The sequence below is a fragment of the Sphaerodactylus townsendi genome, linkage group LG04, assembly GCF_021028975.2.
Source record: "Sphaerodactylus townsendi isolate TG3544 linkage group LG04, MPM_Stown_v2.3, whole genome shotgun sequence".
Classification (NCBI taxonomy): domain Eukaryota; kingdom Metazoa; phylum Chordata; class Lepidosauria; order Squamata; family Sphaerodactylidae; genus Sphaerodactylus; species Sphaerodactylus townsendi.
In genome coordinates, this window is record NC_059428.1 from 83,364,019 (window position 1) to 83,389,441 (window position 25,423).

The 25,423-nt window shown below is 39.8% G+C and overlaps 2 protein-coding genes across 8 annotated transcripts in view; both read left to right on the top strand.

Annotated features, from left to right (window-relative positions):
* The window catches only part of ADGRG2 (adhesion G protein-coupled receptor G2), a 66,269-nt gene extending 52,753 nt beyond the window's left edge, over positions 1 to 13,516 (top strand). Inside the window, exons 19-29 of the mRNA XM_048494091.1 lie at positions 64 to 207; positions 318 to 437; positions 3,205 to 3,250; positions 3,361 to 3,464; positions 6,075 to 6,199; positions 6,689 to 6,957; positions 7,802 to 7,901; positions 9,294 to 9,577; positions 10,883 to 10,984; positions 11,947 to 12,099; positions 12,636 to 13,516. Coding sequence (XP_048350048.1) covers positions 64 to 207; positions 318 to 437; positions 3,205 to 3,250; positions 3,361 to 3,464; positions 6,075 to 6,199; positions 6,689 to 6,957; positions 7,802 to 7,901; positions 9,294 to 9,577; positions 10,883 to 10,984; positions 11,947 to 12,099; positions 12,636 to 12,820 — 1,632 coding nt within the window. The 3' untranslated portion in view covers positions 12,821 to 13,516. The remainder of the gene's footprint in view (positions 1 to 63; positions 208 to 317; positions 438 to 3,204; positions 3,251 to 3,360; positions 3,465 to 6,074; positions 6,200 to 6,688; positions 6,958 to 7,801; positions 7,902 to 9,293; positions 9,578 to 10,882; positions 10,985 to 11,946; positions 12,100 to 12,635) is intronic.
* A 2,931-nt stretch (positions 13,517 to 16,447) lies between these two features.
* The window catches only part of PHKA2 (phosphorylase kinase regulatory subunit alpha 2), a 68,234-nt gene continuing 59,258 nt past the window's right edge, over positions 16,448 to 25,423 (top strand). For 4 of the 7 annotated variants that reach the window (XM_048493813.1, XM_048493815.1, XM_048493814.1 and 1 more), the window contains exons 1-2: positions 16,450 to 16,966; positions 19,281 to 19,489. In XM_048493813.1, coding sequence (XP_048349770.1) covers positions 19,412 to 19,489 — 78 coding nt within the window. In that variant the 5' untranslated portion in view covers positions 16,450 to 16,966; positions 19,281 to 19,411. Of the gene's footprint in view, positions 16,967 to 19,280; positions 19,490 to 25,423 lie in introns of all 7 variants that reach the window. The other 3 variants (XM_048493819.1, XR_007244284.1, XM_048493816.1) reach the window with 3 other exon arrangements.

Genomic DNA, 25,423 nt, shown 5'->3' on the forward strand with positions numbered 1-25,423 from the left:
AAGCATACAGCTAGTCTCCTTCTTTTGCACTCAGAGTTATTTTATCTCCTTTTTAATGTGCAGGTGGCACTAGGAAGTCAAGTTCCTACAAATAGTGTTGGAGCCATTTCACTCCCTTCATCAGTAATAACAGATTTGTCATCCGGAGACAGGCATTTGGCTTCTAGAATTATATTCAACTTTTTTGAGAAGACAGCTTTGTTCCAGGTAATGTTTATGCAATCCGAATACTTCACATTCATTACAATGGCTCTCCTGTTGCAACCCGAAAGTATCCAACGCAATCGGTTAATAAGCTTTTTTTAAAAAAACCTCAGGATCCCTCATTGAATGCATCTCTGATCAGCAGTGTTATATCATCAAGTGTCGCTAATCTCACGATTACCAACTTGAAGAAAAATGTTATCATCACTCTCAAGAATACTAAGCCTAGCCAGGTATGACTCGAATTTTGATACCTTTGCTTATTTGCCTAGTTTAATAATGATTTTGGCTAATCTGATCTCATCCTGCTTCTATCTTGTGCAATATTTAAATGTGTTTTTTTCCACTTGAATATTCTTAGTTCTTAATTTACCTGAGTTATTAAGTAATGAGCAACTTTAATTTATAGTTACAGTGGGATCATTATATATTTCTAAGGTAGCACTATAGGGCAGGGGTGTCACATCTGGCCGCTCAAGAGAGCTAATAAGCCCCGCAAACCAGCTGAGGCATGCCCCCCACTTGCTCTCAATTGGCTCATGAGCCTGATAAGCCCTTTCAGAGCAGCCACCCCATCCCACTGTGGACTTGCCAGTCCAGTTCTCCCCCAGTGCCGTTTTGGGGCCAGCTGAAACAGTCTCACCCCCTCAGCCCAGCCCGATCAAGTCACATTTATGTCATATTCGGCCATCATAACAAATGAGTTCAACATTGGTGTCCCTTGTTTTCCTTTTGGTGTTTGAATCTGGAAATCCATATTGATGAGATCAGTAACCTAGAGCAATGGGGGAGCCTTTGTAGACCATGTATACTTCAAAGGACATTTTTTGCAAAGATGCAATGAATTCCAGTAAATAGCCCATCCCTTTTGACTTCCGAATTGTTCATCATTTGGATGACTACTGAAGCTCTAACAAATTTGCAGCAGTAAATAAAGACATAGATAAAAGGAAAAATGGGCAAGCCCAAACCTTGTTACCCTGTGTGGTTTGGTCTGTGGATGAGACCTGCTTTCCAATCTGGTTCACATTCATTATGGAGAAAATCTTCTGCCACCTTTCACTCCTTAGCTAAAGGCACTGCTCACTTAAGGCTAAAAAGAATGACACACACTGTCAGTAATTAGTACGTAGTTTGGCAAAGTGGTAAACTAAGCAAGATTAGTGGAAGCAAGATCTCATGACATATAGTGAAATCAGAGATATTGTTATTGAGGGAATTTAGACAATCTAAATAAGCAGCAACAATAATATCAGACAGACAGAAATACACACGTTTAGGATTATCAACAGGCCTGGAAAATGTCCTGTACCTTTAATATAGGCTTAATGCATAGAGATGGGCCACTGAAGTATTTTATGAGATGATAGTAAATAACATCCTTCACATAATAAATAACACCTCATTAGCCTCTCCTAAAGGCAGGATATTCTTTCTCCAGTCCCCTTGGGAACACCAGGCAAACAAATACAATAATGCCACACTATACTCCAGCAAGGAAGGCAAAAGGCCAAAAATAGAACAAAAAGATTGAGCAATGAGTGACTAATAGCTATTTGACTGGGCTACCAGGGGAAAGATCGAAATCTTATCTACCACATCTGGCCAATTAATAAATCAACAGATACATTCAGAGGGAAAAGGACAGCAAGGCTTCGCATAGCAGGACCCAGTACAGGTTTTGCATGTTGTCAGGGCCCAAAGCAGGCAGTAATCTAATTAATGATCTAAATTAGTGAGGAGCAGTAATAGAAAAACAGTTCATCTGTGCAGGAACAAGAGTTTCCACAAGCACCTTACAGAATTAAATCAGAACAAATGCACAGACAATTCAACTTGGAAAAAATATTCAAGGTTTAGTTATTGGGTTAGAAGTTTGAATACACAAAGACGACTTCTTCTCAAACTTGCAGTGGAATCAAGGTGAGTCAGCCAGTATACCTAATGACTGGCAGAAAATGTAAGGAGGAGATAGATTTCCTATACACTGTCTCACAAAAAGATGTAAGTGGAACTGTGAATTAATCCGCTACCACTTCATCCCCCTCCCAACTCTCCCTCCACCCCAAAGAACAAGCCAGGCCTAGCAGGGAAAGGGGAGATTCTTACTCTTTCATTCCCGGGTGGGGCAGCAAGTGAGGCTCCTCCATGGAAGCCTCACTCCAGCTTGCAATGGAAATAGCTACGGGCTCCCTTCCCTTCTTCCCATGGTGCCTTTCCAGCTGCTGGTCAGGAGAGGGGAGAGGGCAGCTGGTGCTCCCCACCCAGATCTGGAGGGGGTAGCTTGGCCAGTGCTCAGAGACAGGTGGTGGGCAGGTGGTTGCATGCAGTTAGCAACTGGTGCATGGGGCTTTTATATTCTTGCGAGACACAGTATAGTTCTGGGGACACTGGCACATTTAAACATTTCCCAGTATCATAGGCTTTGCTCACATCTAGTAGAATACTGAACAGTTTCCATATAGTTTCTATAAAGATGTGTACAATTAGAAGCAAGGAATTTTACCAGTACTGAAAGTACTGAAAGTGATAGCACAGATGAGTCCTAGATATGACTGCAAAACTGCAACAACAAAAATTACATGGAAAATAAGAAATAAAAATGAAATACTCAGGTAGTTATTTTGGCTCTGATCAAAGGCAATAAAAGTATCAATTAACTCAAAGAAGAGTTATTGCTGTGATTTTTATTGTTTAATACTGTTGGTACTGTAAATACTGTAAAGTGTATAAGTGGCCCAGTTTTGCATTAAGTCTTTATAAGCTACATTAGACGAGACAAATATCCAAAGAGAGCAGCCCTTAAAAATGGAGTAAAAATGAAGAAGTGACAAAAGGTTAGGTAGCACTGATCAGACAGGAAAGAAGAGGCTATTGGAAGTGAACAGGCTGATTCAGAGGCAAATACAGTGTTTTATTTTATTGTCCATCATGTAATATTAAATCAATTCACAGTAATTTGAAACTTGTTAAATTGTCTTCATTTTTCTCCTGAGACAGGAAAATGTCACTGTCAGATGTGCATTCTGGAACTTTTCCATAAATGGTATGTCCTTGCAGTATAACTTGTTAGTTACACTGTCATTGCATAATATTTTAAAACTATCCCATTTGCATTTTTCTGTTTAAATAATGCAAACTTTTCGTTTCTGGCAGGTGGCAAAGGTGGCTGGTCCTATGAAGGCTGCACAGTTAAAGAGAGAAGAACAAATGAAACAGTCTGTAGTTGCAACCATCTTACAAGCTTTGGGGTTCTACTGGTAACACCATTACAGCAGCTCCTTACATTTCCATGTTCTGAAAGTAGTTTTGCATATTGTATTTGAGGGGAGGCATGAAGTCAAAAGTCTTGTTCCTTAGAGGGCATAACTGCTAATTGCAAGGTTCTCTGGATTGTAGCTAGGCGTCAGCTTAAAAGTGCCACAACATTGATTTCCTGGGCTCGTATATGGGAGAGGTCTAGTTTTGTTCTGTTTTTTTTTCCAAGGCCACCTGCAGCAAATGTAATGTTTTAATCATATGTACCGGATGGGGAATGCCCTGCAGACCTTTGCACCCTTATCCTTTCCTTCATCCATAGTGGCTCTCCCTTTAGTTCTAAGGCTCAACCATGGCACATGTAATGTTATATCTGCAGACATCAACACTACCCATGACCCACTTTAAGACAAGGCTTTGAAGCTGATTTTAGACAGTTTAAAACCAGCCATGGTTAAAATGAGCCTAACCATGGAAGGAAGGGCATTCACCTCAAGAAGTTTAAATAGACATATGGCAGTTAGCCATGGTTAAATGATTGAGAACTGCTATATCTGTTAGAACACATAGTGCCCATGTGTTCTTAATCAGCCTCAGGGTTATGACCTACATACTGAATTTCACTCGAATTATTTTCATAACAGGTATGTTTCATAATCCATAAAGAACCATGCCAGTTACTTAATTTTTACATTCAAATAGATCTTTAAGACTATTTCTTAAACAGATGTTACTTGGTGTAGTCTTAGAATGTCAAACTAGTATCTAGGAGACTATTACCAAAAGACAATAGCTCTTCTCTGACTTAAAAGGACTCAGAGGCAATAGGGCTCAGCTGCACAAGTGGGGTGGAAGTTGGAGACAACTGCAGGAAGAGAGAGAAAATACAATAATTCTTATACCTTTTTAGCTCTTGGGAGTCCCCTAAAAAAGTGACAGCAGATGAACCTCCTGGAAATGGTCACCATGCAGGATCTTTCCTAGTCTCAGTCTATGCTGAGATTCTCCATTAGGGCTGTCCCCACACACACACCCCTTGGGTATTATCTGACATACATTGATTACACCTGTAGTTTTACCATACCTTGCTGACCTTGACAGATATCACAAGCCTGCCCAAGAGTGTCTGATTAGTTTTGGTAGCTATGCTATCATCCCCGCTACTCCCCTGACTTCAAGCAACACACTTCCAAGTTCCAACACTTGAATAGAAAGGGAAGGGGTGACACAAACATCTGCTTAAAGCATCCAGGTCTTAAAGGTGAATTGCGCACAACTCAAACTGACATTGGTCTTCCATAGTTCTGCTACAGAAACCCAGGTTTTGATCCTCACTGCCAGACCCCTGCCAGACCCCTGCCCTGACTTGACTCCCCCCTCTCCCAGTGAGACACGGTCAGTGGGAAGCACAGAGGCACCTTACCTGGAGCAGTTGAGTTAGGGAAACCACAGGAGTCAAGGGGGAGGAAGTGGTTCCAGTTGCTGGAGCACTGGAACCATGGAAGAAACTGGAGGAGGCAGCCACAGCAAACAGGATGTAACCAGGAGAAAGGGGGTGAGCCAATGAAGGGAAAGAAGAGAATCAGAGTGTTGTAACCCCCTCTCCTTTCCCATTCTGAGGCTGGTTGGGAAGCCTACCTGATCCTCGGCAGGTTGGCAGAGGGCAGATCACCAGCCCACTCTGCCATGGAAGCTCATTGGGTGACCTTGGGCCAGTCACACAGCCTAGCCAACCTCGCAGGGTTGTTGTAAGGATAAAACAGAAGTAAGGAGAATATTGTAAGCTGTTTTGGATGCCGACTGCAGAGAAAAATGGACAGTAAACAAGATAAAATATAATACTGGCTGTTGTGAGTTTCCCAGACTATGTGGCTATGATCTGGCAGTTTTTGGAGCCAGTGTTTCACCACATCTTGGGCTGCTGGCATCTTCAGATGCATCTCATGGTAAGATGTGGGCAAAACGTTAGGAGCAAAAACTAGCTGATTCTGACCCTTCAATAGTGGCTTAAAAGAGGTAGAGGGAGGAGAAACTGTGCCCAGGGTGCGCGTGCATGCCCCGTGTTCCTGCCGTGGCGTTGCCCGCCCCCGCTACGCTCCCTGCATGACCCATTGGCGCTACACCACTGTGGCTTAATGTGTGGAAATGAAGGTTTTCATGGTAAATTTGTATTTCCTAATAAGGAAATAAATAAGGAATGCCTTGTAAATAGTATCCCATTAAGTGTGCATTAAGGGAGATGACATTTTTTCTTCAAACCTGATGGCAATAGTAGGGTTCATCAATATGTGCTATACCACTTCCAAAAGGAAGCAATGTCTGTTGTGCTGAGGCTCCAAAAAGATTTAAAGAAGACAGTTCACCTACGACCAGTAGCAAGTGTTACCTACCACGTATTTGACTGGATAGGAATGAAATGTAAATGTTTTCATATAGAAAAGGGAAGTCTGATATAGTTTTTAAAGACAGAAAATATTTCATTGTTCCATTGTCCTGGAAATAGTGTTTCTACAGAGTTGAAGCCTTGATTGTATTGGCTCTTACAATTTATGTAGGTTGTGATCGTTAGACATTTTTTCCATGACTAAAACCTATTTCTGTTTTCTTTTCAGGACTTATCAAGAAATACCAATCTCTCCCCCATCCAAGTGCTGGTCTTGACCTTTATTACCTACATAGGCTGTGGTCTTTCTGCAGTTTTTCTTTCTGTTACGCTTGTTACATACATTGCATTTGAGTAAGTATCCACTCAACAGTAGTAGTAGTTAAGGTGTCAGACTGGGATCTGGGAAACAAAGGTTCGAATCCCCACTCTGTCATGAAGACTTGCTGGGTGACTTTGGGTCACTCACACACTCTCAACCTTGACCTTGGCAAATATTTGGATGGGAGACTTCCAGGGAATACCAGAACATGACGTAGAAGCGGGATGTCCTTTGAAAACCCCATGGAGTCACCATAAGTCAGTCGCTTTATCAGTAAGCACATGGGAATTCTGAGTTGGATAGAAAGGTGTCAAAGAAATGTTTTTAAATAAATAAATGTACATTTGATCTTACCCAACATGATTGTGATATGCACATTGATATCAGCTAGATTCAGTAAAATCATTTGGCCTTTGAACTGCTCATGAAAAAGGCTACAATTTGCATCTGAAATGGACCAGTGATAATATTTAATATTTAAAAAGTATTACTAATTATAAATATTTTATTTGCTTCTATAGGAAAATTCGAAGAGATTATCCTTCTAAAATTCTTATCCAATTGTGCGTTGCATTACTTCTACTGAACTTAGTTTTCCTCCTGGATTCATGGATTGCCCTGCATCATATCCGAGGACTGTGCATCTCAGTCGCTGCATTTCTTCATTATTTCCTCTTGGTTTCTTTCACTTGGATGGGACTTGAAGCCTTCCACATGTATCTTGCCCTGGTCAAAGTGTTCAATACCTATGTTAGGAAATACATATTGAAGTTCTGTGTTGTTGGCTGGGGTATGTATACATATTTTAAATACTGGTTTATCTCTACAATTCATTTTGTGGGTAAAGAACTCCTATGCACACAGCAAAATGGCAGATTCTGTTCTGGAAACTGGTTTAGAATGCAGGGAGATTTAAGTTCAAGTCACCTTTAGGCTGGCCTTAGGCAAGTCATTTTGTCTCTTTACAACCATATAGAATTGTTGTGAAGAAACTTAACTAAGATGATGCATGTCATGAAGGAGCTTAGGAAACAAGGAGCTTAGGCAAATGTAACAAAAGCATTTAAGTACTTTTTTCCCCATCTGAGCAACTCATTTAAAATAACTACCATAGCTTGCATGCCTTTTGTAAAGATTATTGAGATAATACTTTTGAAGCACATCAAACACTTGAAACACAGTATCAAATGTTTGCTGTTATGTATAAATTCTCATTTGCAGGTCTTTCTTTGCAGCTTCTGAGTTCCCCTCATGATATCTGTTATGCCCTCTATTCAGGTTTATGGTTACATGTTTGTTTAATAATCATAAGAATTTTAATCTGTAATCTGCATACATTATCATGCAGGCAAAAATAGTGTATTGGCTCAAATGAGTTCCATTAAGTGAGCAGTTATGCTCCACTGGAAAAACATTACATGCTGAGCAGAAGGAAGTGCCTGGGTCTAATCTGCTGCATTTACTTGCATACAAGTTTATTCAATTTACTGATTACAAATCATATGATATTATTTTTGCCTTAAAATAATAACACAGGAGAGAATGCCTCTCCCAAGATAGCGTTTGTCACCTTGAATTTTTATTTAACTGATTTATTAACTACTAACCATACAACCTTACTTTTTCTCTTTCAGGTGTCCCAGCAATAGTAGTAGCTATCGTACTGGCAATAAAGCCAGATAATTATGGGCTGGAATCATATGGAAAGTTTCCCAATGGCTCATCTGATGAATTGTAAGTCAGTACTCTAGGTGCACTTCATACTTTTTTGATTCACTGTTAAGTGATGAACAACTACCGTATATACTTGCATATAAGTCGAATTTTTCAGCACATGTTTTGTGCTGAAAAAGCCCCCCTCGACTAGGTGATTTTAAAAAAATATTTTAGGGTTTTTAGTTTGTCGGCTGCCAGGGGGCGCGGTTTTTAGGCTAGCACCACCAAAATTTCAGGGATTTTTCAAGAGACTCTCCTGATGGTACCACCCAAGTTTGGTAAAGTTTGGTTTAGGGGGTCCAAAGTTATGGACCCCCAAAGGAGGTGCCCCATTCCCCATTTTTTCCAATGGGAGCTAATAGTAGATGGGGCTACATTTTGAGGGTCCATAAATTTGGACCCCTTGAACCAAACTTCACCAAACCTGGGTGGTATCATCAGGATAATCTCTTGCTGACACCATCCAGGTTTGGTGATGTTTGGTTTAGGGGGTCCAAAGTTATGGATCCCCAAAGTGGGTCCCCCATCCCCCATTGTTTCCAATGAGAGCTAATAGTAGATGCGGCTACATTTTGAGGGTCCATAACTTTGGACCCCTTGAACCAAACTTCACCAAACCTGGATGGTATCATCAGGAGGGTCTCCTAAAGATACTCTGAAATGTTGGTACTGTGAACATAAACATTCCTCCCCTTACCAAAAATCCAGTTTTGAAGGATTTTAACTCTTGTGTTTTCGCTTGGTTGCTGAAAAGTTTGAGCTAAGTTTTTGTACTTTTAAAGTTATTGTTGAGACCATATTGTTTTTGTTGACCCTCTTTTCCACTTACAGAACTAGTTTACTGTTTTTCTTTGAAATAAATATTCAAAAACATTTAACCTACTGATGCCTCAATTAATGTAATTTTATTGGTATCTATTTTTATTTTTGAAATTTACCAGTAGCTGCTGCATTTCCCACCCTCAACTTATACACGAGTCAATAGGTTTTCCCAGTTTTTTGTGGTAAAATTAGGTGCCTCGACTTATATGCAGGTTGACTTATACACGAGTATATATGGTATGTTATTAAGCCTAGTAAAAATCTGGTTCAGCAAATGGCTTAAAAATTGGACATGAATACAATTTTCCCTGGTTAATAATTTTATCTGCTGTTAGTGAATATATATTTGATTTGTATAATGTTCATCAGAACTGCAGTCTGTAGACACAATCCAAAAATTACCTGTAGAATGATACATGCACAGCTCTCTATTTTGCAGATTTGCAAGAAGAAATGCTATGGGCAGACATGAATGTTACAGAGCTAATGGTGACTTTCAGCCCATATGTTTTATCATTTTTGAAATCATTAATGCTTTTGACTGATATTTTCTCCCCCCTCCCCTTTTTCTCTTTGTTATATTTTTAGTTGCTGGATTAAAAATAACATTATATTTTACATTACCGTTGTGGGATACTTCTGCATAATATTCTTGTTGAATATCAGCATGTTCATTGTTGTGCTGATTCAACTCTGCAGAATCAAAAAGAAGAAACAACTTGGTGCCCAGCGAAAAACTAGCATTCAAGATCTCAGGAGTATTGCTGGCCTTACCTTCTTATTGGGAATTACTTGGGGATTTGCCTTTTTTGCATGGGGTCCTGTCAATCTTATATTTATGTACCTCTTTGCCATCTTCAACACCTTGCAAGGTATGTATTGCTGGGTTTATAAAAAGCAAATTATATAATAAAAAGAATATTTCTAATATTATGGACAACACACTGTGTATTATAAATTAAATTATTAAAATAATATAATGTAAACAGTTTCTCAGTGGTATCCATCATCATGGTGGTAGGCTAAAATCTATAATACCTCTTCAGGTACATGCTGGTTCTGTAAGTCCCGACTTTTTGTGTACTTAGGGTTTCTGTCATTGGGCTAATAACTTCTGGTGAAAAATTGTTGAATAGATAAAAGCTGGTATGTTTAAATGTGCCATTAAGACCAGCGATATGAGTCTTCTTTGTGGTTGGCCATGTTTGAGAACCAATCATTTTGTTTTAGAGCATATATTTTTAATTAGAAAAAATATAAATTAAGACTTTCTGATACCATTTCAAGAATCCTCATAATGGTCTTTATAGTCATTGTTCCAAGATTTAGGAACCTTATATTATCTCATGCTTTGTCAGTTATGGAAAGATCACATGAAACTATGGCTTCATAGAGAAGGAGCAAAAGTTTAGGTGTATTGGTTACATTTAAAGACTGAATCAGAAATTGTAAACATTTTAACAATAAAATAAAATGTCTCAAATGCAAGTTTGACTTGGTGCAGGCAGCACTGTTGCTTGTTTAAGGTGGGAGGAAGGGAGATTTCAGCCATCTTCCCTTTGCATGTGTGTGCATCTATCATACCATTCTGCAAGGTCCCTCAGATTCCAGGAGGGCCTTCTCGGCAGCACTGGACAGCAGGGAGAAGAAACAAGCAGGAAAGTCATATACTCGAAGCTGATATTAGACAAGTTTGTTTTAAATCACAAAGTTTTAGAATGCAAGTTCATGAATTGAAATGAATATATTTTCATTTGAGAGGATTTCCTATGAAATGGAAAAAACCCTGAAATCTTTTCTGTGTGATATGGAGAAAGTGACAGTAGAAATTCTTCTCACCCACCACCAAACATCCTGGCAGAATTAACATTAATGTCTTTCTTGAACTGCACAGTAGTCCAAATGTGGGCTTCTTTGTTCTCCAAACTTTTTTTCAGACAAATATTTTGAGCACAAACACACTTGCATACAAATAGAAATTAGCTCTTCGGTCAGAATAGTGGACACACACTGGTAGACTTTCTTCAGAATCACAATGACTGCTTTTTTCATAAGATGGCAACTGTAAGTTAAAGTTTGATTGTATAAAAAGGCAATCATGCATTACCCAATTAAACTTTTTAAAAGTCACAAAAATTCAGTGCCTTGTTCTGAACTTGTAATATATTATTCTACAGGATTTTTCATTTTCATCTTCTACTGCGTAGCAAAGGAAAATGTCCGTAAACAGTGGAGACGATATCTGTGTTGTGGAAAATACAGACTGGCTGAAAATTCTGGTAAATAAAAATATTATTTGATTATTCATTCAGTGGTTTATCAAAGGTATGGCACATGCCCTGAGTGCCACTTGAAAGTGGATGCAATCTTTGCTTGCCTGCCGCAGACATTCCATCCGTTCACTTTGTCTTGCCTTGCTCCACCCACCATCTGCCCTCTTGGTGCAGCTCTGCCACTAGCGGCACTGTGCCTACCTGATGCTCAGCTGAGCTTTGGGGAGAGGCTCCCACTGCTCTGATTCAGCAACAATCAGATAAGGTGCAGAGGTGCAGAAATGCATTAATTAAAATATATATAAACTGCACTACGTCTTAACAGTATAAAAACTGTATTTTCAACTCTGAATCATAAGCAATACTTAAATAAAGAGATTCTAAAATTTAAAAAATTCAGTCCACAAAATAGTTGCAAACTAATTACTATTACCAAAGAACTGTAAGGATGCTACTCACATCTGTATTTTAAAGAAAACTATGTGGGAATTTTCAAAGTGGCCTTCAAGCAGGCCAGAACCCAGTTATTATTTTCTTTCAGTCCTTCATTGGGGCATATACATTATTAGTGGAATTGAAATTTTGGTTTCAGAAGAAAAAAGTGGAGATGCATTTGAAAGTGATTTTTTTTAAAAAAAATCTTAATTGAGTCAGTATCTTTAAGATGGTAGACAACTTTAGAAAATGCAAATCTTGATCATCATACTGAATAAGGTATTATAAACTTAAAGGCTGCACTTATCAGAGACAGAATAGGCAAAATGGGATATGCGTTTAAAATTTAGGACATTACAAACCTGTTGCATAACAGCAAAAATATAATGTAAACAGTTTCTGTTTACATTAATTTAATGTAATGTAAACAGCATATAATGTAAACAGCAAAAATTGTTAATTTACAACTCAGATTTTATTGCACTGAATGAAGCTTAAACATACAACTATTTTCTGTTATATTTATTCTATAGATTGGAGTAGAACTGCTACTAATGGTTTAAAGAAGCAGAATGTTAATCAAGGAGTATCCAGTTCTTCCAATTCCTTACAATCAAACAGTAACTCTACTAATTCCACAACAGTGCTAATGAATAATGATTATTCAGTTCTTACGAATGGGAATGGTATGTATATTGAAGTAACCAATTTTACATTTACATTATTTTCTGTAACTTGTTTTTATACAATATTATGGCTAAAATAAGTAATATTTGAATATGTATGTAATATTTGAATACATCAAAACAAGTTGGTTTAATGAAAATACTATTTTCTCTATTTGTCTCTCTCTGCATAGAAACAAGCAGAATAATTATAAATCTTATGATAAAAGGATAAGTGCTTTTTAATGTAAACATAAGATTGTAGAAATATTAGTCAAAACTCTGAGGCTGCTTTAGTTGTTACATTTGAAGTGTGGTGACTGCCTAAAACCAGAGTTCTGAGAAAATGATCAAAAATGGCTCCTTATCACAGCAGTGAAGATGTCATTGACAGCATTATTTATTTTTATAACATAGCCATGATGGAGCCATTTCTTAAGGTCCATTTATGTATTGCATGAATGGCTTGGAAGCTATTTCATGGGGTAACTGATAATGAGAAACAATTCTTGCCATGGCTAAATTTTAAAGGAAAAAATACATTTTTTTTATTTCAGGCAACATCCTTAGTGAGAAGAATGGTGTTTCTTTTACTGTGCAGAATGGTGATGTGCGACTTCACGACTTTTCAGGAAAACAGCTTGTATTTCATGAAACGGATGAAACAGATTCTAAAAAATCCCAGATTTCACTGAGAAGGACTTCAAAGAGAGGGAACCTGCAGTTTATTGAACCAATGTGATTTTTTTAAAGCCCCCTTTATTCCATAGTGTGAATACAGATATATTTTAACTGTTTTCCATAATGTGAGGATACCAAAAAAAGACATTATTTAATATATAATAGAAAGTTTAAGGCAGCCTAGGATTTTGAAACAGTGTTAACTCAGATTGTCAGAGTTTTTCTTATAATTTTTAATGTCAGTGGTACTTATTGACAAGGTACTTTAGGTACAGCATCATAGCTGTAACCAATCTTCCAATATTTTTGGAAGATTCTTTAGTAAGTTCAACTTGCTGTTAGGAATAACTGAAAACAGTATGCAACGCTGTACAAACATAGATAATTGTAAGCAAAACTAAAGCAGATGCTCAAACTGAGCTCCATAGTAATCTGTGATGCTTTCATCTTCCTTTTAAGAAGTTGTAGTCACAGAAGCATAGCACTGTATATAGGCAAAACAACTTGTACCTTTTGATTATGCTATAATTTTATATTTATTTCTTGTAAATTTAATATTCCTTTGTATATAAAAAAAGTTGTGTTGGCTTTTTAGACATTATTGTAATTATTACTAATCTGTACAGTGCTAATTATTTTTGTCAATCTTTTATAAGTCTTACACTAGAAATGTGTTCTGTATGTGTAATATCTCAAAATGGCCAAGTACAAAAAGCTACAGGAAAACATCAAATTGTAAATAAGAATTTTGTTGCTACAAAAGCACTCCTTGCCTGTTTCTTGGATATTGAATCTGCAACCATTTTTGCCCTTTCCAAGGCAGTTGTTTTGAAGGGAAGACTTATAGTACAATCCTATATAGAGTTGGTCCAGTCTAAATTCATTTAAATGAATGGGCTTAGACTGGAGTAACTCTCTTTAATTGCACTACTTGTGTGGGTGAGGGAGGTAATATGTGGATTCCCTGCTATGGTCACTTAAGATAGAAAGTGGGAATTTTAAAAACTGTAACATTTTATTTCAGCGTAAACCTTCATAGATTAGAGCCATGGAACTTTATGTAGGAATAAAATTTTGTTATTATTCGTTTTAGATGCAACACATTACCACAGAAATTGACATCTATCCAGTGGTGGGATTCAGCAGGTTCGCACCACTTTGGCAAAACCGGTTGTTAAAATGGTGTTGTAAACAACCAGTTGTTAAATTATTTGAACCCCCCCACCCCCTGCCACCGGAACAGGTTATCCCACCACTGAATCTATCCTGTCTTACTGCCATAAATTCTAGAAACAACTGAATAGTCAGCGATCTACTGTTTTATGCCAGCACTATAGAAATGCAGATGGCCCTAGCCAGGACAATAGCCTCGGTCAGATCTTAGGTGTAGACTAGAGTTTGAGAAACAGAAAGGAAATAACAAACTTTGCCCTTGAGATCAGAAGAGATGGAAGATGAGATAATAAGAACTTTGGAGATGAGGAAGGAGTTGTCTTACTCTTAGACATTTTACTGCAAGTCATCCTGAGCACATGCTGATGAGACTACATGGGTAGAGCCCCAATTACAATCATGAATGCCAGAGATGTACCTACCTAAAATGGTGCCCAGGGCAAGAACTGAACCTGCACTCCCCTACCACCTCCCTAAGAAAAGTAGGCAGTCTGATCTCCTCAAGGCACACCTCTCTTCAGTCCCTGCCAGAAGCATCCCCAGGACTTTTGGGCACAGTGCCTAACATGCAGGAGAAGCCAAGTCCTGGCACGCCAGCCAAGTAAGCACCTCCCTTAGCCCACCTGGCTGCACCCTCAGCCCAAAGCTCACCTGGCGCTCTGCAGCCCGGATGCTACAATGCTACAAAAGCACTGGCACCTTTGCCACAAGGAAACATTCTGAGAAGTGAGCCTTGCCAGATGTGAAGGGAAAGCCACACGCCTCTGTCTCTAGAGGACTTCATGCTGTCCAGTTGCTGTAGTCCCACTGCAGCCACTGAGCAGGCAGGCAGCTGGGACTCTTGGATGGTGAAGGTGGGGCTCCCTCTCCTGCCTTCCAGACGGTCAGAAAAGGAAAGAGTCGGGTGGGTCCTTGGGACCAAGACAGATGGAGACATCTGGAGGTCACCTGGGAGATGAGGAAGGGGGCAGGAGGGGAGCACTGACCCAGGTGCACTGAGGATGGTGGCCACACAAGGGCTTGGAAGTTGGGAAGTCTTCGTAGTCAGGCAGTTGGTCCCGACCAAGCGGCCACCAATGAGTAGGTATAAAGGGGAAGATACGGCGGGGCCAAAATGTGCCTTCCCACATGACCCAAGCAAATAGCGCCTGGGACAAATGACCCCATCCCCTAGATATGCCAGTGATGTTTTCTAAATGCTTGCAGTTGCAGGAATTAAAAGCCTATTCTTACATACCAGCATAGAGATATGTGAAAGTTAGGATTTACATGATTGTGTGGCCTATTTCTTTTGTCTTTACTCAGTCTGTCACCTACCCTTTTTCCCTCTGGGAGATTAAAGTAGGGCTCAGGCTGGATGCATACAGCCACAGAAACATATGAAATGAAATGTATCACCAAAGTCTCCTGAGAAAACTTAGCAGTCATGGGATAACAGAATAGGTTCTCTTATGGAGTAAAAATTTGTTAAATTACAAAAAGCAAAGAGTAGAATAAATGGACAGTTCTCACGGTGGAAGGAAGGAAGGAAGCAGTGGGGTCCAACAAGTTTCAGCATTGGGACTGGTACTATTTAATTGGTTCATAAATGATCTGGATATGGGGTGAACAGTGTGGTGGCTGATTTTACAGCCGACACAAAATTATTCAGGATGGTAAAAAGCAATAATTATTGTGAAGAGTTCTAGGAGAATCTCCACAAATTATGTGAGTAACAATGTGGTAGTAATGCAGCAAGTGAAGCTCATTATGGGTAAGTCTAAATATATGTAAGTGTCATTCTGTGATGGAGACACCTGCTTCCAGATGGGGTTTTTTGAAGCACATCTTCACCAGAAAGGCCAGTGGCTGCGGTTTGCTTTAGGGAAGAGATACTGTTTTGACTGCAGTGTCCAAAGTAAGTACACCCTCCCCCATACCACAGTGAGAGACTACCAAACTCAGAGACCTAAGAATTTATATTGCCAAGTCTTTTGCTTCAGATTGGATTTTCTGTTAAAGACTCTTTGGGTTTTATCTTCAGGAAGCAGCTATTAGGTGCCAGGAAACACATCCGCAAGTGCCCTGGGGATTGCAGGCATAATAAACGTAAGGAAGGGAAACCCCATTTCTCTGTCACACGCAGAACTCAATTCCGATTGCCATGTCACTGGCAAAACAGACTGAACTATTTCAATTGAAACTGTCATCCCTACAAGGAATACTCTGCCCCCAACACCTTTTAAGGTTGCCAACCTGCAGGTGTGGCCTGGAGCTCTCCTGGAATTCCAATGGATCTCCAGGCTACATAAATCAGTTCTCGTGAAGAAAATGGATGCATTATCATGCATGTGTTGCAGGGGCCTTATTTAGTCAGCACCTGCCGGCGTTGTTTGATTCGTCCTCCTCGAAAAACAAAACAAAACGTCCATCAGCGTCACTGTGGCGCTCTCTCGTATTGTCCTGTTCTCTATCCAAAGGGAGCCTGCAACTAGGTCCTGACAGCCACATAAAGAAACATCCCGTTAAAAAAAAAAATAAACCAGAGAGAGCGGACTTTTAAGGACAGTCTTACACAGACAGAGCATAGAAATCCTTCCTGTCGTTTTCACCCAGTTTGTCTTTACCAATATTTTGAGGCTTCGGTCTGCTCTTCCACCAGCCCAGCGTGACCCGCCTGCAGAGCAAGCTGCTAGCAACACACCGCTTGTTTCAGGCTGCTCTCGGCCCCGGGAAACTGACTAATAGAGGAAGCCCCGTTTCTCTTGACCCGCGGCGCGAGTTTGGAGGGGACCCCACCTCGGGAGCTGCCTACTGGTCGACCGCGGTTGCAGTCAGGATTGCAGATTTGCAGTCAATACTGGCGTCGTTGACTTTAGACCACAAACCCAGACCCAAGGCTTCCTAACCGGGGCGAGGATCGGTGTCGCAGCTTCTGTCAGTAGCGAGAAGCGTCCTTGAGCAGGGAGGGTTGCGTATTGCTTCTTTATCAATTGCCGAAAGCAGTAGCATATCGCCACCCTGGGGAATGGAAACCGATAGAAATCCTTGGCAGGTAAGGGGATGGCCTCTACTCTGTACGCGTTTTCATGTTCGGTCTTGGAAGCGCAATGCAGTGAAAGTTGGTCTTGATAACCTTCGAGAACCCTCAAATTATGTTTTGGGATATGATGTTTAACATGTAAAAAACGCGGCTTGTGTCAATGGCGGGGGAGAGGGTGGAAATTGAAAACATTGCGTAGGGACTTGTGCTCTGAAATAATGGAACAGTTCATTTAAGCTGAACCTTAACATGTAAACACTGGGGCACTGAAGTAACATCTCAATTCAGATCGTGTAGGTCTAACTTTTTGCCGACCTGAACAATTTGAAATAGAGCTTTAAGGTCAAAGCCAACACTTTGAATTGGACTGGGAGCCGAACAGTAGCCAATGTGTAATAATTGCCTGTAGTATTGGCGTCACATGCTCCCAGTAGCTGGCTCCAGCTGCCAGTATAATTCCAGTGTTCTGCACTAGCTGCAGCCCCCGAGCATTCTTCAAGAGTAACCACAGTTGCAGTAGTCCAGTCTAAGGCATGGATCACTGTGACTAGATCTGACTGACCCGGAACTGGACACAGGTGATTCAGCAGCTGAAGCTGGGGAAAAGCTTTCTGGAGCACCACAGCCATCTAGTTCTCTAAAGTTATCACTGTGCTGAGCAGCACCCCATCCAAGACACGACAGTCAGTCTGCCTTTCGACTAACCCAGCAAACCTCTTTCTTGTCAGGATTAAATTTCAGCTTATTCACAGTCTTCTCGCCCACTACTTATTCCAAGTACTGCTTTTTAAATTTTTTATTATTATTAGATTTACTAACCCATCCCTCCACGTTTGGGCTCTGATAAAACAAATTTCCAAGTGGCGATTCAGAAAATCAACAGCATCTTTGGAATTAAGTGCTTGTGAGTCCTAGATACTATTGCCTTGTTATTTTTAATATAGTCATTAATACATCATATTCATTAATCACATTAAACCGGATTTATTGGAATTGCTCACTGGGTTACACTTCATCAGTAAATAGGCAATGAAGTTTGGATACACCCAAAAGTGCTGTCAGACAATTACAGTGCTGAGGCAGGCATCCATGGAAGTTTGGAACCCCAAGGACAGTTGCCCTGTCAGCTTAGGCCAGTCTTCCAGTCAGGTTCTACGGTGTTTTCAGATTCATTTATTGGTCTAAAGACGAGAGGAGAGGGGGATGGATGTAGGAGTAGCAGAACCATATTGGTTTCAAAAAGCTGTGGAGACCATTAATCTGGAAAGAACACAGCAGCACTTCTGCTGATATTCTTTTACCCCCTTTCTGATTTGACAGACTTATTCTTGCTGCTTATTCTGTGCATGTATTTTAGGGGATTTATCAGGACAGTGTTTGCTATCCAGGAATTACTGAAGTGAGGGTCGCATGTGAAGAAGAATGAAATGGCAAACCATCAGTGCTTGCATTACTGGAGTTCTGGCCGCTACCTGTTGTGATGGGCAACCTTGGACACAGTTTTTAAAAGTGCTAGGAGCATTTGTCTCCTTGCATATATTCAAGGGTCTTTAATGGCTAATCTCTATCATGTTTGACGATGGCCGTTTGCCTGGCTGAGGAGTGTACTCAGGTCTCCAGTTCTACATAGCTTTGTTTAATGTATCGAGATCCATGTGTGTTATGACCCCAAGTAAGATGTTTTTGGCCAGCTGCTTTCTTGGCTATCGTACCCCTCTCCCCCATTAGCTGTCCCAACTGCCTCACAGTATGCTGCATAGATTGGCTGAGAGAATTTTCTTGCCAAGGGGAAATGCCTTACCAGTTGTTTTAATATCTCATTTCTGGAACAGTGTCAAGATTCCCATTTCAATAGTATCCCTTTCCACTGGGGTTTTTGGGTTTCACTGGCTTTTTTCAACACTGCAAACATTTGTTCACATTTAAAATAATTTTATTCCACATTAAATTACTCTATATTGGATTATATAGAATAGTTTAATATGGCAAGCTATACCTATGTGGTTTACTTTCAGTTCTGATTCTAAGTGAGTTTATTCAGAAGTAAATTTCTCTCAAAGTTCCAGCAACTTAATCCTGCTTAAGCAGATTCTGCATGGGCCAAAAACAGCAGTGTGAAAATGGTGTGAAAACTGTGTAAAAGGGTTTAAAATGGTGTAAAAGAGTTTATACTGTTTTCACACAACTTTTTTTGGCCCATGCAGAATCTGCCTTAGATTGTGTAGGATTGCAGCCACTGTGTCATTTTGACTGTAGATTGTATGTAGGCAAAAGGGAAAACTCCTCTGTTATTCCTGATTTGTTGACTGTTTATTTTGGAACAAAGATGCCCGTTGACAACAGGAGTCAAGGTTCATCTTTCTGATGGATGAAGAAGCTGAAAAGTGCTAAGGTCGTCTGCTAGAAAGACCCAAGCTCCCTCCAACCAGACGCACTGTTCACCTTGAAGAGTTGGAGATGAGGAGCAGAAGCAATTCTGGAGTCCGTTTGGATGGCTATGCTCGGCTGGTTCAACAGACCATTTTGAGTCTTCAGGTCAGTGCAACTCCAGCAACCTATGCTTGATATAATTCTGTTACTCTTTATACTCTTCAAAAAATCAACCACTGGTTGTGTATAGGATACTAGCCATTTGTTCTTCTCCCAAGGATACTTACATTTTACTTCAGCTATGTGTATACAATATTGGGGGATGGGGAAACCATTTACCAAAAAAAGAGATTTTTTGAAATACATTGTGAGTATTTGTGGGTGAATGCCAGCAATATGCAGTTCAGTTTACAATAGTTATTTGGTTCTTGGTAGACTTCATAAAACCACATAATATAATAGATAAAAATAGTGTCAGAGAGGAGTCCAGCTTTCGTAATTCTCTAGGTCTCTTCCAAACTTTTTCGAAGGGTATGAGTGGGTTTTGAATAGTTTAAAAGTACTGACAAATTCCAAAGACAATCTGCGCAGCAGGGCATATTGCCCCCTTTTTAAGGTGACAGTGCACGTCAACTCAAGGATGGGGAGCTCTTATCCTCAGTCCTCCACGATCTTTCAGTTGAGTGAATATTGGCAGCAGCTGCTCCTGGTTTTGAATTACCAGTCACATTTTTGTGAAGTGAGAAGATTTGTCTTGAGTGTTCTCATTCTGTCTCCCACCCTAAGCTTTCCTCTGCCTTTTCTGGGTATCATCTCTAGATGTAACAGAAACTGACTGTAGTGGGGAATGTTTGGCCTTTTGCAGTCTGTGGAGGTATATGTTTCTCCAGTTTTTGTGCTTCCGCACATTTAGACAGCTTGAAGATACAGATAAACTTTTATCAGTAAATTCTTTAATAATATATTCACATAGTGTGGTTATACATATCAATTTAAAGCACAGAGCATTTTTCTAGTTTTACTGCATTGTTAATATAGTACAGTTGTAGTAGTAAACAGTAGTACCATTAATACTAGTGACTATTAATACCTTGCATGCATTATAAAAATTTCTTAATCAGTTTCCCAGATATTAAGCATACAGCTTCAGTAGCAAATACATGCTTTTCTCATAATTATGAATAGACATTTGTCTACAATGAACATGCTATATTCTACACTGGAAGTGTTCTGTTTGAAAATCATCCTGGTTGATGTGACCTTTAAACTAGATACTGTCCTTAATAAAACTGATAGTGTACATCTGGTATTTATGACAGTGTGGCTAAAAAAGGAACAACCTTGAGCTTTGTGCAAGTTGGTATGTTAAAAAGCTAGATCCAAGTTTTACTCCTAGATAGTCATCATGCTTTGGTTAGGTCAACCTGTTCAGCCATTTAACCTAATCTGAATACTTCTTAGTCTAAAAAGTCACAGTGTCTTGATATAACCACCAGTTAAATAGTCTAATCTGTACGTGAGGATTCTTTAACCCGTGATTCTTTAACCCATCTTCCAAATGTACTTCTTGCCAAATGCTGTAAACTGGGGTAGTACAATAAATGCAGCATTATACATTGTAGACTTTTTAAAAGATCTTAATGTCAATGGCAACTCTGTCACAAACTCTGAGTAGACTCTAGATAGGATGAATAACTTGGTCTTTATCCCCTTAGAAAGTTAACATGCATGCCACACTAAGATGTTTATAATATACATATATATTACAAATCATATGCTTAGAATAGGGTAAATCATGTCGGTACATGGTGTGATTCTTAGCAGCTGTGGTGTAATTCCCAAAATAAATATTTTTTTACTTTTAATTTAGACAGAGACTTTGAATTAATAGGTTTAGGAAAAAACCCTAGATTAAACTACACCCCTGAGATCTAGTGTGAAATATGTACATGTATGGTACCCTTTTTGAAGACAGTGGAACCATGACATTTCTCAAGCACATAACTGAAGTGAAAAACAAGAAGTACAAAAGAAAGAAGTGCCTCATATGACCACTCATGCCTCTTGTAACTGTTAATGTCAAATGACAAGCATAGTGTCTGTTTTGTGAACAAGGCAGATTCGATTTAAACCAATTTGATTTAAATCATAATTTAAATCATGATTTAAGTTACTAGTCAGTATGATTTAGTTTCTATAATGGCTTTCTACATAAAGACTCATTTTTGCTGATATAATCTTAATATTTGCAAACAGACGAAGGTTTCATTTTTAAAATAACTTTTTGAATTAGTTTTACACTTACATCAAAATTACTGATTTAGTTATACTATTAGAAATACATAGGTAAACAATTATAAAATTATTGCAAGGTGAACTATCTTCAGTTTTATTCAAGCCACTAGTCCTTGCATTTCTTTGCTACAGTGTTTGTATGCATGTGTGCCTGCCTTACTCATAGGCAGAGGAACTTATTCAAAGATTCCCAAACTGGGTCTCTTTTACAGCCGTTTGCCATTATAGATTTTCTCTTTCAAAGAGAGAATAATATGATCGACCTCAGGCTATAAACAGAGAGACCTCAAGACTTGTGGAGTATTCTGCTCAAAAGGTTTCACTTTCATTTTTACTGCTTGACCTCATACTTACTGCCCCATCTAAAGAGCTGGGCACCTGGCCACCAGGCTGCCACCCCCAAAGAGGCTTCCCAGTGGGGAGACATATTGTTGAAAGCCTTTATGGCCAGATTCAACTGGGTGTTGTGGATTTTCTGAGTTGTGTGGCTGAGTTCTGGTAGTTTTTATTCCAATGTTCCGTGAAGATGTCACCCATAGAGTTAAGAGAAATGTTAGGAGCAAAAACTACCTGGTAACAGCCACACAGCCTGGAAAAACCCCAATACCCAGACCAAATTTTTATTTTATAACATTTTTACTGTGAAGAAGAGGAATCTTATATCTGCAGATGCAAATTTATACTTTTGAGAATTGTAAAACCAAGCATCTGTGATAATATGCTGTAGATGGCACAACTGACAAAATAATCTTACAAGTGCATGCCAATGTAAATGGATTAATGGAATTAAATGTTGTATGAATATATAGTCTCATGCTACATAATACAATCTCATATTATAAACGAATCTTTATTTCATGATGAATAACCTTTGGACTACAATGTATGTTAAACAGAAAACTATTAAAACTATATTTAAATAGATTTTTCCTCAAATATGATTTTATTAAAAAGATCTGATTCAAATTTTAAAAATCCAATTTAATTTTTAAAAAATCTGAATTTTTATTTTAAAAATCTTTCACCCTGTCTGTAAACACCACAACTGAGTCCATGATAAAGTAATGTCAAAACAGAACCAGTAACTGGCAGTAGAAAGCTGAAATCTCAATTATTTAATGAGATTTATGTAACCTACGTTCAGAGGCGTAGCCAGGGAAAATGAAACCCTGTGCAAAATCCGAGGGCCCCCCACCCCACCCCCCGGGGTGGCTGCTGTGATGCTGGAATCCACCCCCAAACAGCATCACTTTCAATGATGTTTAAACTAGGGAGCCCAGATTCTCCTTTTAAATCCACCTTACAGGGAGAATCTGGAGTCCCCAATTAAAACAAGATTGAAAGTGATGCTATTTTGGGGTGGATTCTCCCCCACCCTGAAACAGCATCACTTTATGTTTAAACTGGGGATCTCAGATTCTCCCTTTAAATCCATGCTGAAGGGGGTGGATATAAAAGGAGAATCTGGGAAAATTTGTGGAGGGGGTGCCTGCTGTTAGGGGTGCAATTGTTAAGCTAGCAATACCAAACTTTCAGAGTATCTTTAGGAGACTTTCCTGATGATACCACCCAGGTTTGGTGGTGTTTGATTCAGGGGGTCCAAAGTTATGGACCCTCAAAGGTGTAGCCCCCATCTTAGCTCCCATTGGAAATAATGATGGATGGGGCCGCCTCCTTTGCGAGTTCATAATTTTGGACCCCCTGAACCAAACCTCAACTACCTTGGGTGGTATCATCAGGAGAGTCTCCCATAAAATCCTTGAAATTTTGGTGCTGCTAGCCTAAAAACTGAAAAACACTAAAAATACATCCGAAAATGGAAAAACACTAAAAATACCCACAGACCTGAAATTTTTGCACGCACCCCCGGTCCCCTGGTAGCTACACCTCTGCCTACATGTGTGCAAGACTGCAGCCCAATTCAGTTCTGGGTTATGCCATTTTACTTCTTCTGTTACTTCTTTTATAACACATTTTGAATTTTTCTTGAATAGGGTTTCATATAAGCATTCATTTTTGTTTACTTCATTTGTACTCTGCCTTTTAAAGAACAGATTTGTGTTGTTAATATCAATAAAATAGAAACAATAGGAAGGCATATTTTGTCACAATTCACTTGCAGCATGGTGTTACTCCCACTTGTAAAGAATGCTTTCAGGGCTCAGTAAAGTCTTTTTTTCTCCTACTTCTCCCTATCACTTTCAAGTGCTGTGCAACAAGATTATGAGAGTAAAAAGGAGATCTGTGAATACCTTTCCTGATCCTTTCATCTCTCAACCTTGCAGACATCTCATTCTCCAAATGGAAATAGCTTGTATTGGTTTCCTGTTCTGATTACATGCTATACAGCAGTGGCGTGGGAGGTTACGAGCTCGTGTATCTAATCTGGAGGAACCGGGTTTGATTTCCAGCTCTGCCGCCTGAGCTGTGAAGGCTTATCTGGGGAATTCAGATTAGCCTGTGCACTCCCACACACGCCAGCTGGGTGACCTTGGGCTAGTCACAGCTTCTCAGAGCTCTCTCAGCCCCACCTACCTCCCAGGGTGTTTGTTGTGAGGGGGGAAGGGCAAGGAGATTGTCAGCCCCTTTGAGTCTCCTGCAGGAGAGAAAGGGGGGATATAAATCCAAACTCTTCTTCTTCTTCTTCTTCTATACTCATGGAGGGGCGAAGGAAAAGAGGCTCCGTGGAGTCCTGTTGGGATTCTGTGTGGTCCAGTGCAAGATGAAAAGATCTCTCTTCCTTTTTTTTTTTAAAAAAACACCTGATAGTCATTGATCACACGTGCTATACTTTTGCTTTTGTTTGATGCGGGAAAAGTTCAAAGCTTTTATATCAGAATGACATTGTGAGCTGGACTTTAATAGTGCAACATAAACAGAGCCCTGTGGTTTCAGAGCATCAGGCATCCTATCTCATCCAGTGGCCAAATAATTACTCTGGAGGTCTGACAACAAGGCACAGAGGCCAAGCCATTCCTTCACTGGTAATCAAGTTTGCTGCCTTTAAATTTGGGTGTTCCTCTTAATTACTATGGTTTGTAGCCGCTGATAGACCTATCTTCTGTGAATCTGTCTAATCCCCATGAAAGCAGTCTAAGCCTGTGGCCATTACGACCTCCTCTAGGAGCCATTCCAAATTTTAATTACTCTTTGAGTAAAGAAGCATTTCCTTTTTTCCATCCTGAATCTGCTGCCCATAAGCTTTGTTGGATGCCTGGTAGTCCTTTAATTATCTGGTTTCATTTTAGATCCCTTTCCAAAAATCAGTGTAACTTTTACTCCTCTCCAGTGTTCTGATGCAGTGGCTGATTTGATGACAAGTTATATTAGGAGATCTACTCTCACATTTGAATTCTCATATAGTTAGATATTAATCTTTACAATGAGGCATGCAAGGGAAGAGAAGTGAGGGAGGGGAGAGAGTGAGGGGTGGCATGCAAAGGAGGGGAGGGAGCGGACCCAGCATCTGGACATGACCCTCCCACCCTAGCGGAGGGAGAGGGAAGGGAGGGAGGGGTGGCATGCAAGGGAACAGAGGGAGGGAGAGGGAAGAGACGGAGGGGGAGGCATGCAAGGGAAGAGAAGTGAGGGAGGAGAGAGAGTGAGGGGTGGCATGCAAGGGAGGGGAGGGAGGGCCAGTTACAGCTGTATGCACATGGAGATTTGAGCCCAGGGTAAGATTAGAGTTTACTTAGTTAATTTCATAATGAAATTGACATTCAGACAGCAGGCTTCCTGGTTCATAGCTGCAGGACAGTAAATCTCAGCTAGTTTGTAAAAGAAATGTTTGTTTGTTTGTTTGTT